General features: G+C 40.7%; 1 protein-coding gene across 5 annotated transcripts in view; it reads right to left on the minus strand.

Moving 5' to 3' along the window:
* Positions 1–1,304: 1,304 nt before the first annotated feature.
* Positions 1,305–17,537, minus strand: part of ythdf1 (YTH N(6)-methyladenosine RNA binding protein 1) — a 43,696-nt gene continuing 27,463 nt past the window's right edge. For 3 of the 5 annotated variants that reach the window (XR_005461412.1, XR_005461413.1, XR_005461415.1), the window contains 3 exons: positions 9,136–9,175; positions 7,080–7,184; positions 1,305–2,288 (listed from right to left, as the gene is read on the minus strand). Coding sequence is in view for 1 of the 5 variants with exons in the window: in XM_038803316.1 (XP_038659244.1) it covers positions 2,245–2,288; positions 9,136–9,175 (84 nt within the window). In the remaining 4 variants the exon portion in view is untranslated. The remainder of the gene's footprint in view (positions 2,289–7,079; positions 7,185–9,135; positions 9,176–17,537) is intronic. The other 2 variants (XR_005461414.1, XM_038803316.1) reach the window with 2 other exon arrangements.

Here is a 17,537-nt window from a genome sequence, read left to right on the forward strand (position 1 = left end):
TATCATAAAACAGAAAATGCTAGAAATTCACAGGTCTGGCAGCAATGCATGTTTTTATTTCAGATTTCTGCGTGGAACGTTAACATGCATATGCTGCAACAAAGCAAAATGGTATGTTGGCCTTATTACAAAAGGGGCTTGGAATAAATGAGAAAGGCAGTTTTGCTGAAATTGGTCAAACCAGGCTTGTAGTACTGCGTAGCTTTGGTCTCCATACCAAAATAGTATGTAATTGCTTTAAGAAGGTTGCACCGAAGGTTCGCTAATTTGATTGCTAGGATGAGATGAATGTCTTAGGATAGTTCAAATGGGGTTCAGAATGTGAGATGCTTTCAATGAAACACACAGTGCAGAGTGCACAATGAGGTAGATGAGACTGCTTCCTCTAGTTGGAGAGTCAAGAACCAAGGGTAGTTCTCAGGATATGGGTCGGAGCTGAGGATTCATTTCTTCACATAAGACTGGTGAATCTTTGGAATTTGCTAGCCAGGAAGACTGCAAATGCACAGTCATCCAGCACACTCAAGCTAAGTTTGATTAATTCTTGGAATGTAAGAGAATCAAGGGACTGTGGGGATCGGACAGCAACGTGGAGTTGAGGATCAGCCATGATATTAGATGCCAGAGCAGGTTCAAGAGAACATATGGTCTAATTCTGTTCATATTTCTTATGTTATGTAAAGCAGAAAAATAGAACAAAAATACAAAGTCAAAGAAGTGGAGAAACCAAGATAAAGATCGAGCACCACAACAACATTTCCCCTTTTACTCCTTCCTTCCTCCTCCTCTTCCCTCCCCCCCCCCAAAAATATTATTTGAACATTATACTACGTAATCAATATGATATGCATAATTGTTGAAAATTAATTATCCATTACTATGGCTCTTAATGGGCATGATGCAATTGCTAGCTTTTAGATTTTACCAGAAGTTGTTGAAACCAAGGAATTTGTTTACATGACACTTTTGAATTGCAAAATGAGGAAATGTTCAGCATCACAATTCTGAACCATACTATCTACTCATCAAGGTGTTCCACTTCAAGGTGATCACTAAATGCATCAGGCAGTTGAATAGTACGGTGCACTTTTTTCTTCAATTGCATGGAGTTGCTAAATATTTCAAAATTCTCAACTGTGTAATCATTTGGCATTTTTTTAAATCATAAATTTCTGAAACTTGAGGATTCAGATTTCAATGCAATTCATATAATTGTCCTGGAGTACAGAATGCAGTTTGGCTACTGTTACATGAATGGAAAACGTGCCGAATACAAATGAATAGAGGCATTAAGAACAGATCACTTGTGCTTGCTAAATAGATATTGTTTATTAAGGCTTGTATTCTCCTAGAGGAAAGAAAATCAACCCAATGATGTTCATTTACCTTACAGGCAATATTCCATAGACATAACTAAAATTGTCTAAATATAAGTCTAAATGATAGTTTATTTTATTTTCTTTTAAACTGAGGTCCATTTTTGTAACTAGGTTCAGAAGAGTTAATTGTTTTCTTTCTAACGATAGTAAAGTTCCTCTACATAAACACGTGCAAGTTTCTGTGAACTAAAGCAACAGGCATGAGCACCGTTTCATGCTTTATCCAGTCGGCAGCAATTTTAATGGTTCCCTCATTCCACAGACATACAGTACAGCAAAGTACAGCTTCCAGACAGAAAAACAATCAAAATATTTCATCCCAGAAGAATCAAGAGACATTTGCATCAATTAATATTTTGAGACATCAACCATCATCATTTCCACTATTTGCTCCTACATTAAAGCTCAGCTTTACAGAAGGAAAAAAAGAAATGGGCTTGGGATTTTTATGAGAATGCAAATTAAAAGCGACTTGAAAAGAACACCAGAAAGCTCAAAGTTAACACACATCACCAAAAACTAGTAAAGTTGAAAGCATCACATCATCCAAACTACATACGGCTGATGCAGTAATATTTCCCATAAAGGGAGCATGAAGGGCTCATCTTTACAGGATTGCTAAACAAATGCAGGCTAAAGCTTCAGTGTAACAGAAGTTACCAGTTACTGCTACAGCATTTAGGTGCAAATTACAAACAAAATGCAGACCAGTCTGGACAAAAAAAAACAGAAATGTACTAAAAACGTGATGTAGTTTTAATTCCCCTGCACATAAAAGATATCACTGGAGCAGAAAGCTTTGATTTTTTTTTTTTCATTTTGATGCTGAATCACAGCACCAGGTTCATTTAAAAAAAAAAATTCATCAAGTCATATGTTTTCTCATCATTTGTTTCGGTTCAGGTGCTCCTGCAGAGAAAGAGAAAAGTTACTTTGAAAGAGCATGAAATGTTTAAAACCATTTTACATAGGTATGGTGCATTCTGTGTACTACATAATGCACTAATTCCACTCTAATTAGATTTTTAAACAACACAAATTATCATTAAAAATCTTGGTTGGTCAATGTCTTCTTTTTGCTGTTTATTTGGCAAATGTGGACTTTGGTAGAAGTTTATACAGTCCAAAGTTAATCATTTATATGCACAGTATTTTGAGGTCTTCAGAAAACATAACATGCAGTTTTTTGTTGGACACTAGTTGGATGGAGTGGTAGTTGAAGAGTTAAACAGCATTGTCTGGAGCGATTGTGAACCAAGGCGTTCAGATTCAAATGACAATGATCATTTTCAGATATCTACATATTTTAGGTAATGATCCAAAGCCAGCAAAGCTTACAGAAGTGGTTTTCAAGATGCTCGTCTCTTTAAGGAATTTTCAAATTTCAAGTGTTTTGTTACTGCATCTTATGTATAGTGGCACCTTACATGAAATCGCTCATCAGTAATGCTCAACTAAATTACAACACATGTGAAAAACTATTTGATGAGTTTATTTTGAGCACAAGACAGTCACCCAAAATGGAGGTACTCATCACAGTTCTCATCGCAGGCAAGCACGGGTTGTAATTTCATAGAATGTGCCAGATTCAACCAATGCTGATTCTTAATAGTTGAGGAGGGAGGCTGTATAACTAACAAGTTTTGGCTTGGAATGGAGGAGTTGCAAGAATCAGGTCCCATGACGAAATTCATAAGGTTAGGGACAGTTTACCTCCAGTGTCACCTTTCCCATAGAGTTAAGAAGTAAGCTTCTTAAAAAGCAAACTTTGCTTTCACAACATTTTTTTTTAATAAGCATTTTATTGAGGTATTTTTTGGTATTATAACAACATAATAAACAATGTACATGAAACTATAAACGTAGTGCAAACGCCGTCTTCCTTCCTTACAGGTCCCACCTTTATTAACCCCATAATCGAAGCTAAACTAACCCCCCCTTCTGCTGACGATTAATTTAAAGCGAAGAAGCCGACGAAAGGTTACCACCTCCGGGCGAACCCGAAAAGTGACCCTCTCAAGGCGAACTTGATTTTCTCCAAACAGAGAACGCTAGCTATGTCCGATTGCCAGGTCTCCGACTTCGGGGGCTTTGAGTCCCTCCAAGCCAATAGTATCTGTTTCCGGGCTACCAAGGAAGCAAAGGCCAGAACGTCTGCCTCTTTCTCCTCCTGGATTCCCGGGTCCTCCGACACCCCGAAAATCGCCACCTCTGGACTCAGCTCCACCCTTGTTTTTAACACCGTGGACATGACATCTGCAAACCCCTTCCCAAATCCCCTAAGCTTCGGATATGCCCAGAACACGTGGACATGGTTTGCTGGTCCGCCCGCATATTTTGCACACCCTGTCTTCCACCCCCAAAGAATCTGCTCATCCGGGCCACTGCCATGTGAGCCCGGTGAACGACCTTAAATTGCATCAGGCTGAGCCTGGCACATGTTGCGGACGCGTCGACTCTACTCAACACATCCGCCCATAGACCACCCTCTATCTCTCCTCACAGCTCCTCCTCCCGCTTGCGCTTCAGCTCCTCGGTCTGCATCTCCTCTGACCCTATAAGTTCCTTGTAAATGTCCGAGACACTCCCTTCTCCTACCCACCCTCTGGAAACTACCCTGTCCTGAATCCCCCTACGCGGTAGGAGTGGGAAGGTTGACACCTGTTTACGTAGGAAGTCCCGCATCTGCAGATACCCAAATTTGTTTCCCCTCGCCAACCCAAACTTCTCCTCCAACACCCTCATACTCGGAAAGCTCTTATGAACAAATCCGCCATCCTCTCAATCCCCGCTCTCTGCCATGTCCGGAACCCCCCCATCCATACTTCCCGGAGCAAACCAGTGATTATTACAGATTGGGGACCAGACCGATGCTCCCACTGCTTCCACATGCCTCCTCCATTGCCCCCAGACTCTCAGGGCCGCCACCACCACAGGGCTGGTGGAGTACCGTGCTGGCGGGAATGGCAGAGGCACAGTTACCAACGCCCCCAAACTGGTGCCCTTGCATGAAGCCGCCTCCATACGCTCCCACGCCGACCCCTCCCCCACCACCCACTTCCTCATCATGGCTATATTCGCCGCCCAATAATAGGTCCTAAAATGTGGCAGCGTCAGCCCGCCCTCTCCCCGACTCCGCTCAAGCATTACCTTCCTTTCCCGCGGGGTCTTGCCCGCCCAAACAAAGCCAGAGATCACTTTGTTGACCCGTTTAAAGTACTCCAAGGACATGATTTTTCCCATCCCACACTACCCACTGTCCCCTGGCCTCGGAGCACCAAAAGTGGGTAATTGAAAACCTATTGTTTTATTAAGGAGGGAGAAATGCAGCAGCATATACCAATTGGATACTTTTAGTTACAGGCAGAATGGCAGATGGGTTTTTCAAAATAGTATTTTATTACCTGTACTGCCAACTGTTAACACATGACTTCTCTCACTGAAACGTGAATGTGAAATGGAAGAATTTGCCAATAGAATATCTTCCCCTTCTAGAACAGGAAAAAAGCCTACAACAATGAAAAAGATTCACACCGAGATGTGCAAAATTCTACAATTACGCTAGCCCTTGATGTTTCAGAATTTTATAGAATATTCAAAGATGTTGGGTGGGTGATGGTGGTGCACGAGAGGGAGAAAAAGTGATAGAAAAACAGATTTACTGCTAATATTTAACAAATTGTTTAAGATTTTATGTTATTTAAACAGAAACTGGAGTATGGTTAGGAGTTGATACAATGATAAAGATCAGAAGAGGCTGTGGGGAATAGGGAGATAAGTTATAGTGGAAAGTTAATGGGGAGATGAGAAAATAAAGAAAGATTCAGGCTGAAACAGTTGGAAGAATTAAAAACCACTGGAGGATGCAGAAAATCAGACTGAAGCCCAGATGAAGAGGTCACTTTGCTACAACCCAGAATACTAGTATGGTTAGCCATACTTCAGTGAATGACTGCCGGCAAGAAAACAGCAATGATTTAGTGTCATTGGGCACATTAAAATTGCTCTTATTCAGCAGTGAGGTCAACAACATTAAAAATAAACACGAAAGATTGTAGATTAGGGTCATTCTTCAAAGGCATCAATGGGTACCTGGCAGCTATACAGGCAGGTAAGTAAGGAGCATGGGAACAAGTGGTGGTTATTCAGTACCTCAAACCTGTACCATCATTCAATTAGATCACAGTTGATCTGTATCTCAACTTCACTGACCTGCCTTTATTCAGAACTGAGGCCTTGGCTCACATCCTGCTATAAACATGTCAGCCTTTATTGACAGAACTGAGTCACCATATGATAGTTCACAACTGTAATCTAGTGGTTTATATGACATTTTAATTCAATAAAGTTGTATCCCTAGTGATGCTGGCAACATCATGGTTCAAGTGTTTGGAATGCCAATCCAGGTATGTGCCAACATGCAGCTCAAATTATGCAATATAAACTCCTGAACTCCACATCTTTGGGAACGAGATTACATTAGTCTTGCTGTGATCTGCAAATTTTGGCTTTTCTTTAACAAATATTGATACTACACTTGGATGATCAGTGACAACCAATAAAATGTATTCACTGGGAACAGAAGTGATGATCTAATGCACTGGTTTTCAAATTGGGCCCTTTGATCCTACAAGATCCATAAATTCTTGTATTTTTTGACTTACTAGTGCATTATTTATGTGGCAAGAAACAATTTCTGCACGGTTTTCCCCTGAGTAGGTAACTCTGCCTGCAAGAAGTTAGTGTAACATAGTTCCTGGAACCATTGCTCTAAGTCCCATAATCCAAGTCAGCATTCTAAGTTATTACAGCTTTCAGCAGAATGGCCACATTTATAGTGCTTGACAATATCCAGCATTATAAAAGTGAGGCAACTCTGCATTATAAAGCTGACCCTGCATCTCCTTCCCACCATTGGCAGTTTACCCTCCTGCCTGCCAAATAAACTTACCGCTGCTGCTATTGTTCTTTCCTGCTAGAGTTCAACATACGTATTTTTTAAATTATCAACTGGGGAACAGGAATACAAGCTAGTTGACAAAATAAAGTAAAACTGGCGCATAAACAATTGCAACAGGGATCAAAATTAGACTCAACCTTCCCCCCGACCTCACCTCACACCCCCCCCCCCCCCCTTAAAAGAAATACCAACAATAAAGTGTAGTTGATACAATGCAGCTCAGGTGCTGCAGGAACCCATTTAGTTTTGTAGTATTTTCTCTTCTTGAAGCTTGGTATAGGAATCACTATCACAGACTACTACTAGGGGCCAAGTACCATATTACTCCTTTCACCCATCAGTGCAGCCAGCGATGGGTCATGGTATTATCTATGGTATATCTTTTCACCAAAAGATAGAAGGTAGTGCATGTGACCTGCATCAGTCCTAAAAGAGTCTGCTGCCATCAGTTTCCCTTCTCCACCTTTCTAGGGATCTGGACCGTGAAGATGCAAGGTCATTTAATCCATTTCAACAAGCCTATTGATGGTGCTACTAATACAAGCTTGATGGATATAGAATTATGCCAAGTACTATATTTTGCAATGATGCAAAAATAGATTTAATAGAAACCAGAAGCAAATTTTAACTCAAGGAGAAAACTGCCTTCCCAGTCTCCACCATGCCACTTCGTTAGAATGGAAATCTACTGAACGACGATTCCTTTGTTGCTCTAGATTAAGTTTTCTATTGATGCTTACCCGAAATCTTTGAAGCAAAGCTTGAAGAGGAGGATTGATGCAGCGGTTCTGATGTAGCTCATTCTCCCTGATGCTTGGATGACTGTGCCTTCATAGGAACGGTGGCTGGAAGGGGAAGAGGAGTGGGATGACTTTGAGCACTTGCCAGCCAGAGGCAAGTCAGATACTGATGCTTCAGCCATCTTGGACTTTCTGATCTAATGCATTAAGTTGAACCAAGGTTTCTTGTTTTTACTTTTCTTAGAATCTTTGACACAATGCAACATTGTGGTCTAGAATCAGGCAGTAGTCACGATCACCAATGATGGGAAAGTCCAGAACTTGGCAATGAACTAGAAACAAGACTGAATCTGGAACCTTGCGCATTTCTGAGAGCAACACGATCCTGCCCAATGGGGACACTGTACACGCTATGAAAAAAAAGTTGGTAACAAAAGGATCAGGCATCCTAAAATCTTCCTGCCTGTGAACACTGGCTTCGGATCATTACCAAAATTTGTGGAGGGAACAAATAGAAAATCAATGTAGTTAGTTTTTTCCTAATTGTCAATAATTCTACACCTCTTATTACAATCAACAGGCACCATAACTTATAACTAAGTAATAAGGTAAACCACTTACAATGTTGTGCAAACGTCACACCAGTATCAATTGTGAATAACCAACCATAGATCACAGTGCAAATGAAGAGAATGTAAAATAAATTATCTTTAAAATGACATAGTTCAGATTCAGCGCTCACAGGTAAATTGGATTGGTGGTTTCCTATAGAAACACTATTATCCTGTATATTTTTGGCATATAATACATGTGTAGTTCCACATTAAACTTAATTTAAATCTCCTTGTACTTAAATTTTATTTGTATGGAGAAGAAAGCACATCAAGACTGAAAACCTTTGAATTTATATTATTTTAAGCTTCATGGATTAGAAGTGAGCCAGGAAATTGCAAGGAAAATTTTCATTAAGCATGTTGATTGAAGCACAGCTAGTTATCCTACCATTCTTCCATGCAACTATTCCCCCCAACATGGTTGTCAATCAGGTTACATATCCAAAGATCTCCTGCAAATGCAAGCCCTCAATTTTATTCCCAAAGGGAAATCATTGCACTCTTGCCCTTCCCTAGAGCTTCTCTGAAAATCAGAAAATTGCCATGCTGGAAATTCTACGCAAGATTTCCATCTTAGTGTATTGATAGAGGCCAGAGGCATATTACATTGATTTATTGTACAATGTATTTAAAATCATCTAGCATTATGAGCAAATAAAGGGCATGAGAGTTTATCAGTCATTAATTTAATATAAAGATTAAATATTTAAAGTAAAAATGTGGCACCAAATTAATGAAATGGAGGAATTAATTTATTTTTAAAGAATAAACAATTTTACATATCTGCTTCAATTTGTAAATGTCAATTTCTTCCTTTGTATGATAGTTTTATGAATTTACAGTTTGTACTGATCATACTCCTCACCATAAGATCACAAGACCATAAGACATAGGAGCAGAATGAGGCCACTCGGCCCATCGAGTCTGCTCTGCCATTCAATCATGGCTGATATTTTTTCATCCCCATTCTCCCGCCTTCTCCCCATAACCCCTGATCCCCTTCTTGCCAGAACATGCCAGTTCTATTTCCAGATTCTGGCTCTGTGGTCTGAGTATTGGGCAGCCTCAAAGCTGGTCATCATTCTCAATTGTCATTATTATTTGGTCTCTGTATTCAAGTGCAATTGGCTCCAACTGTTTCCTAGGTATTTGTGGTAATTTTTCTTTATTCCTCTCGCCTAGCGTAGACTAGAAATTGCAATCTTATCAAAATTTTAGTGGAACCGGAAACACAGGGAAAGCCGAAATCTGTTTGGCGGTAGAGGCTTAAATGATTCTCACAAAAACACAAACAACAGCATTAATGCTTTCCCAGGTGGAGAAGATTAGCAAAGCCAAGACTACCAGTCAGAAGATTATCCGCCTGGTCCAAGTATGATCAGGCTTTTGTTTACTGATGATTAAATGTAAAAACTTAAAAAAAAACTAATCACATTAGTTACCTTGTAAATAATGAGAAGCCACGGGCAGAGGAACTTTGTCCTAGGAAGTTAAAACAAAAAGACATGTCTATTTTATTTTTACATATTGTGCATGACAACAGTATGTTAATGTTCCCCACCAACAGAATACCCCTCAATAAGAATTCATATATGACTCAAACTATTCTTTCACAAAAAAATCACTTCAATAGAAACAAAAACAGAAAAGGTGTATTTTGAATCAACTATATCACTGAATGGCATTTTAGTTGACTACTATAAACTGGTGTCAAATTTGTTTGTCTCAATTTTCTCTCCCCCTCCAAACTGACAACACTACAGGAGATATTTTATTAATCTGAATGGTCTGTATCACCAATATATTCAGACACAATTTATTCATCCAACAAAAAAGACCCTGTCAAGATTTGCACATTTACCAAAAAAAGAGGATAAATAAATTGATTATCTTAAGAGCCCCATGATGTAAAAATAAATATTTCAAGGATACAGCAACCGCCATCTTAGTTTACTTCAATTTGGGAAACAAAGGAAGCCCAATAGAAACATGGCCAAAAACGATCTGTTGATCTTGTATAACTATTATTGGCCAGGACATTCCCATTTACTACTAGGAATTTAATTGTCTTGTGACAAAGGTGTAGAATCACAGTATTCTAAAAATTAGCATCAATAGATGAATCCAGAGATCTTTAAAATAAATCTTGCAATTTAAAACAAACCTTTAAAGAAATAACAATTTGCAAAAATTATGTCCAAATTTTATGTTTGAATTTTGTATAATGCCAAACTTAAAAAACTTGAAACAGATTTATTTCAATATTTTAAATTTTCATGAGGGTCTTGTTATCCGACGGAAAGTTGATTTATGGCTGGCAACATTTGCCTCTGAGTGAAACCTATTGCTTGTCTATACTTTCACCACTTGGCCTACCCAAAATTCCCTGGTGTTCTTCATCACTAAAACAAACCTTGATCTCTTCCTTACTCCATTTATGCCTTCTCCTCCTTCGAGCACAGGGGCCACGGCTTAAAAATAAGGGGTCGCTCATTTAAGACAATAAGGAGACAGGAGAGTGTGACTGCAAGTTAGGAAGGTAGAGGGATCCAAAGGATAACACTGCAGGAGCTTCAGCCCTTGTCCCTGTCCAACAGGGAAGAGATGTTTGAGAGGGGACTGTAGGGATGAGCAAACTGACCATGCACCGTAGTTCAGGGAATCTTTCATGTTGTTGTGGGGGGGGGGGGGGAAAGAGAGAGAGAGAGAGAGAGAGAGAGAGAGAGAGAGAGAGAGAGAGAGAGATAGAGAGAGAAAAGAAAAGACAAATGTAGTTGTGGATAGTATAGTCATGGGAAGAGACACTGATCTCCCTGTGGGAGGGAATGGTCCAATGGTCGTGGTCCATTTAGCACCAATGACATAGATAGAACAAGGAAGGTGGTTCTGTTCAGCAGTTTGAGGAGTTAGGCACTAAATTAAACAGAACCTCCAAGGTTATCACCACTAAATTATTACCTGAGCCATGTGTAAATTGGCAAAGGGTACGTAAAATTACAGAGATGAATACGTGGCTTAAAGAGAAATGGTGTGGGAGAAATGGGTATTGTTTGTCGGACATTAGCATCAGTACTGGTGAAAGTGTGGGCTGTACGATTGAGATGCCTACATCTGAACCAGGCTGGGACCAGTGTTCTTGTGGACTGTACTGGGGAAAGTGTGGGCTGTAGCGTTGGGACGACCTACATCTGAACCAGGTTAAGAACTGTGTTCTTGTGGACGTATATCTAGGGAAATAGAGAGGACTTTAAACTAAAGAGTGAGGGTGAGGGTTCAGTTACTTGGAAAATTAGGACGTCAAAGTTAAAGGTAGCAGTGCAGGTTAGTGATCAATCTGTGTCAACAGAAAACAACAGGTAGGGACAGATCATTTGAGCATTATATTGCATCAGGGACTCATATAAGAACCATGGGGGGGTGGTACCAAGAACGGAAGGTTTAAAAATTCAGGGGTATATAAGAGAGTAGTGGCAAAGGATAGTGAGGGGGAACTTGACTGACATCGTGTGATAGGCCGGGGCAAATCCAGAGTTGTAAACAAATGTAAAAAAAAAGGCTAAATGTTTTTTTATCTGAATGCACAAGGCATTTGCAACAAGATAGAGAAGTTGATAGCACAGATTGTAACATAGGATTATGAAGAATTAGCTATTTCAGAAACATGGTTGCAGGGTGACCAGGACTGGGTGCTCAACATTGTTCCAAAAGGACAGGCCGAAGTGAAAGGAGGTGGGGAGCATTGTTAATCAGGTTTCAAGGCAGTGCCGTGTCATGATATAAAGGCAGTGGCTAGTGATGTAGAATCAGTTGGGTTGAAATCATAAATAGCAGGGGAAAGACAAGGGTGGGAACAGCCCATGGACCCCCAAGATGTGATCTCTCAAGAGGTTAGAGCATAAATTGGAAATACTAAGGGCATGTTTGAAGGGAACTAAAATTATAATGGGAGATTTTAATCTGCATATCATTTGGACAAACCAAACCAGAAAGGTTAGCATATAAGTAATTGTGGAGTGCACCAGGGATTGGTTTCGAGAGAAGTATGTTGTGGAACCTACCTGGGAACGGGTTATTATGGATTTGTTTTGTGCATTGAAGGAGGATTAATAAGGGATCTTGTGGTTAAGGATTCCCTGGGGAATTCCTAGAATTCCATATACGGTTTAAGGGTGAACGCCAAAGGTCCATAACCAGTGCATTCAATTTAAATAATGGTATGAGGGAGTTGTCGTCCAAGGTGAATGGGTAAACAAGCCAAGGTACAGGTCAGTAGATGAACAGTGGCAGATATTCAAACAGGTGGTCCATAATGCTCAGCAGAAGATCATTCCAATCAAAAAGGATTCCACGAGAAAGAGGCAGAATCCATGGTTAACGAAGGAGGTCAAGGACAATGTTAAATTGAAAAGCAGGATAGACTAAGTGGCAAGGAATAGTGGTAGACCAGAGAACTGGGAAGTTTTTTAGGATTCAGCAGCAAAAGACAAAACAGCACATAAGGGAGAAAATTAATTGAGAGAAAAACTTGCATGCAGTAATAAAACAAACAGCAGGAGTGTCTATGAATATATAAATAGGAAGCGAGAAGCTAAGATAAATGTGGGACCTCTACCGAACGAGGATGGTGAATTAATAATAGCAAAGAAATGGTGGACATGCTAAATACATTTTTTGCATCAGTCTTCACTGTGGAAATCATTCCAAATATCCCCAAGATGTCAGATGGGCCAATTTCAAGTAACATGGTAGAACTTACAAAAGTCCCAATCACAAGGATAGAGACTCAAGGGGCTAAAGGTGGAAAGGTTGCCAGGGCCCAATGAACTGCATGCTTGGGTTAATGGAAGTGGCTGCAGAGATAGTGGACACATTGGTTGAAATTTTTCACAACTCGCTAAATTCCAGGAGGGTACCAGAAGTTTGGAAAACAGCCAACGTGGCTCCCTTGTGCAAAAAGGGAAAAAGACAGAAGGCAGGGAACTATAGGTCAGTTAGTTTAACATATTTTATTGGTAAGATGCTGGAGTCAATAATCAAAAAGAGAAAATAGCTAATTATTTAGGAAAGCTGAATATAATCAAACCTAATCAATATGGCTTTATGAAAGGTAAATCATATTTGATAAATTTGCTCAAATTCTTTGAAGATGTAACAGGGAGAGTAGATAGAGGAGAATCTGTAGATGTAGTGTACTTGATTTACAAAAGGCATTTGACAAGGTGTCACATAAGAGACTGGGGCATAAAGTAAAAGTCCATGGAATTGGAGGAGTGTGTTAGCATGGATTGAAAACTGGCAGTCACATAGAAAACAGAGTTGGAATAAATTAGTCCTTTACAGAGTGGAAAGATGCAACTAGTGGAGTACCACAGGGATCAGTTCTTGGCTTGCAATTTTTCACTATTTGCATTAATCACCTAGGGGAAGGAACGGAATTTAGGTTCCCAAATTTGATGATGTCACAAAAATAGGTCAAAGAACATGGTATGAGGATATTGTGATTCCGCAACGAGATATAGGCAGATTGGGTGACTGGACGAAAACCTGGCAAATGAAGAAGTGAGGTCATGTACATCGGTAGGAGGAATCAAAAGGCAAATGACCTAAATGGAAAGAGACTGCAGGTGAGTGAAGTACAGAGATCCAGGTGTTCTAGCTCATGAATCACAAAAACCTAGGCGGCATTTCCAACAAGTGGTTAAGAAAGCAAGCGCCATTATGGCCTTTATTCCAAAGGGGTTGGAGTTTAAAAATAGGGAGGTTTTATTGCAATTGTACAGGGCGTTGGTGAGGCCTCACCTGGAATACTGCATTCAGTTTTTGACCTTTACCTAAAGGATATAGCAACATTGGAGGCAGCCCAAAAAAGATTCACCAGGGTAATTAAGGGCTTTTCACTTTGACTGCATTCTTGTGACAATAAAAGATAATTATTATTAATTCCTGGGATGAGAGGATTGTCCTATCAAGAGAGACTAAAAAGTCTGAGTCTGTATTTCTAGCGTTTAGAAGAGTGAGGGGTGACCTTATTAATAAAAATAATAATAATCTTTATTGTCACAAGTAGGATTGCATTAACACTGCAATGAAGTTACTGTGAAAAGCCCCTCACAGAGGAAGAATTCGGAATATCAGGCAGCACGGTGGTGCAGTGGGTTAGCACTGTGGCCTCACGGCGCTGAGATCCCAGGTTCGATCCCGGCTCTGGGTCACTGTCCGTGTGGAGTTTGCACATTCTCCCCGTGTTTGCGTGGGTTTCGCCCACACAACCCAAAAATGTGCAAGCTAGGTGGATTGGCCACTCTAAATTGCCCCTTAATTGGAAAAATGATTGGGTACACTAAATTTATTAAAAAATAGAATTCGGAATATCCAATTCACCTAACAGCATGCCTTTCGGGATTTGTGGGAGGAAACCGGAGCACCTAGGAAACCCACGCAGACACAGGGAAAACGTGCAGACTCCACATAGACAGTGACCCAAGCCAGGAATCAAACCTGGGACCCAGGAGCTGTAAGCAACAATGCTACCCACTGTGCTACCATACAAGATCCTGTGGGGGTTTGACGGGTAGATGAAGAGATGGTTTCACTAGTGGGAGAGTTTTGAACAAGGGGACATAAAAAAAGATAAAAGGGCACAAGGTGTAAAATAAGATCCTGGTGCATAAAGTAAAAGTCCATGGAATTGGAGGATGTACGTTAGCATGGATTTAAAAACTGGCTGTCACAGAAAACAGAGTTGGAATAAATGAGTCCTTTTCAGAGTGGAAAGATAAGGCTGGCATAGCGCAGCAATGATCGTATTGAATGGCTAGGTAGGCTTCAAGGGCCTGGTGGCCTACTCCTGCTTCTATTTATTGCGTTCTCGTAAGCCATCTTTTCTCTGAAGGTCATGAGTCTTTGGAACTCTTCCTCAAAAGGGAGTAGAAGCAGAATCTTTGAATATTTAAGGAGAGGTGCATAGGTTCTTGATTAATAAGGAAGTGAAAGGCTATCAGGGGTAGGCAGGAATGCTGGGTTGAGCTTACAATCAAATCAGCCATTCCCTTAATTGAATGGCAGAACAGGTTTGAGGGGCCAAGTGCTCTACATCTGTTCCTAATTCTTATGTACCTAATTTCACTTTTTTTTTTAAACCTCCTTTAAAATTACTATGCTCTACCACCCCCCCCCCCCCACCCCCCTTCACCAGCCTACTCTTCCACCTTTCCTCAGACTCTGCAATGAGCACCAACTCATCTTTACTGACTTCAATCTCCATTTCAACTTTTCTTGTCCTCAAACGCACTCTCTAAAGAAGTTCTTCCACCCATATTCATGGCCATTCCATTGATTTGGCCATCTCACATAGTCTATGTGTATTGCCTGAATCATGGATACGGCAAACTCCAATAACATCTTTGGATCCCTCACCTTCAACATTGCCATAACCTCTTTCAACCACACTTGATTCTGTTATTATCTCCAGTACACACTTAGTTTCTCCCACCTCAATCACTCCCGAGAGCCTGGTTCTCGTCTCTAATGGGTGCAGACATGAGTGTATCTATCCACAAGGTGTAGAAGTTCAGCCATCTAATGCCAGATTGTTGGACAACATCGAGCACTTTTGAGCTTGCTTTCCTATACCAAAGCTACCTGCTACTGCAGAATCTTAGAAAGGAGCTTCTTTTCTCCATTAAACCTCTTTCTTGTAGCCGTACCAGCAGCTCATAGGCTAATGGCTGCCCTTCAATCAGTTGTGCTTCACTCTTCCATTGCCCATGAAGCTACAATTCCATGCCCTACCCCCACACTTGCAACTTTCCCTGTTTTTTCCTCTATTTCCCCAGATATCCTCTCCAAGTACATAACTAGAAGCAGTAGGAAAATCAGCCCCTCAATCCTGCTCTGCTATTCAATCTCTTCTCAGCCCGATTCAACTTTCCTGCCCGTTCTCCATAGCCCTTCAACCCATTACTAAATAAACATGTGTCTACCGTCTCAAATTTAATCAATGTTTCAGCATCCACTCCACTCTGATAGCGAACTCCAGGTTCACAACACTTTGAGAAGTAATTTCTCCTCATCTCTGTTTTAAATCTGCTACCCATTATTCTAAAACTATGACCTCTCGTTCTAGATTTCTCCACAAGCAACAACATCTGCTCTACGTCTACCGGTCAATCTTCTCGATCATCTTATCTACCCCAATTAAATTTCCTCTCATTCTTCCAAATTCCAGCAAGTTAGGCCTAAACTGTTCAATCTTTCTTCAGACAAATCCCTCATTTCTGGAATCAATCTAATGAACCAGCTCTGAACTGCCTCCAATGCAACTACATTCGTCAAGGGAATCAAAACTGTGCACTGTACTCCTGGTGTGGTCTCATTAATGCCTTGTACAATTGGAGCAGCAGTCCCTACTTTTATACTCTATTCCTTTAGCTATGAATGCTAAAATTCCATTTGCCTTCCTTATTACCTGCTGTACTTGCGTACTAGTTTTCTGCGATTCATGCGGGAAGACACCCAGATCTCTCTGCACTCTGAAAATTCTCCCCATTTAGATAACAAGTTGCCGTCCTATTTTTCTGACCAAAATGGCTAACCTCTCACTTATCCACATTAAACTCCATCTGCCAAATTTTGGCCCGCTCACTTAACCTATCCATTTCCATTTGTAGATTCCTATTCCTTTGTTGCATCTTACTACCCCATCTATTTTAGTACCATCTGCAAATTTGGCTATTGTACCTGCTATCTCTGCATCCAAGTAATTAAAATATATTGTAAATATTTGGGCCTGGAGGACTGAATCCTCTAGGGCTGTTAAGAAGGCATATGGTGTGCTAGCCTTTATCAGCAGGGGGACTGAGTTTCGGAGCCACAAGGTCATGCTGCAGCTGTACATAACTCTGGTGCGGCCGCACCTGGAGTGCTGCGTGCAGTTCTGGTCACCACATTATAGGAAGGATGTGGAAGCTTTGGAAAGGGTTCAGAGGAGATTTACTAGGATGTTGCCTGGTATGGAGGGAAGGTCTTACGAGGAAAGGCTCAGGGACTTGAGGTTGTTTTCGTTAGAGAGGAGAAGGCTGAGAGGTGACTTAATAGAGACATATAAGATAGTCAGAGGGTTAGATAGGGTGGACAGTGAGAGTCTTTTTCCTCGGATGGTGATGACCAACACGAGGGGACATAGCTTTAAATTGAGGGGTGATAGATATAGGACAGATGTCAGAGGCAGTTTCTTTACTCAGAGAGTAGTAGGGGTGTGGAACGCCCTGCCTGCAACAGTAGTAGACTCGCCAACTTTAAGGGCATTTAAGTGGTCACTGGATAGACATATGGATGAAAATGGAATAGTGTAGGTCAGATAGGCTTCAGATGGTTTCACAGGTCGGCGCAACATCGAGGGCCGAAGGGCTCGTACTGCGCTGTAGTGTTCTATGTTCTATGGCAACCCACTAGTTACATCTTGCCAACAAGACCCATTTATCCCGATTCACTTCTTTCTTCGGTTAGCCAGTCTTTTATCAAGCTAATAAATTACCCCTAACCCCATGTGATCTTACCTTGTGTATTAACCTGTTGTGCAGCATCTTATCAAATGCCTTCTGGAATTCCAGATATACTACATCTAGGAGGATCCCCATTATCCACTTTGCTGGTTACATCTTCGAAGAACTCTAGCAAATTAGTCAAACAGGATTTACTCTTCATAAAACTATGCTGACTCTAATGGATGAAAATACTTCCTTAATAATGGATTCTAACAATTTCCCAATGACAGGTGTTAAACTAACTGGTCTATAGTTTCTTACTTTCTGTTTCTCTCCCTTTTTAAGTAAGGGAGTTATGT

This window comes from Scyliorhinus canicula, chromosome 7 (assembly GCF_902713615.1).
Source record: "Scyliorhinus canicula chromosome 7, sScyCan1.1, whole genome shotgun sequence".
NCBI classification, from domain to species: domain Eukaryota; kingdom Metazoa; phylum Chordata; class Chondrichthyes; order Carcharhiniformes; family Scyliorhinidae; genus Scyliorhinus; species Scyliorhinus canicula.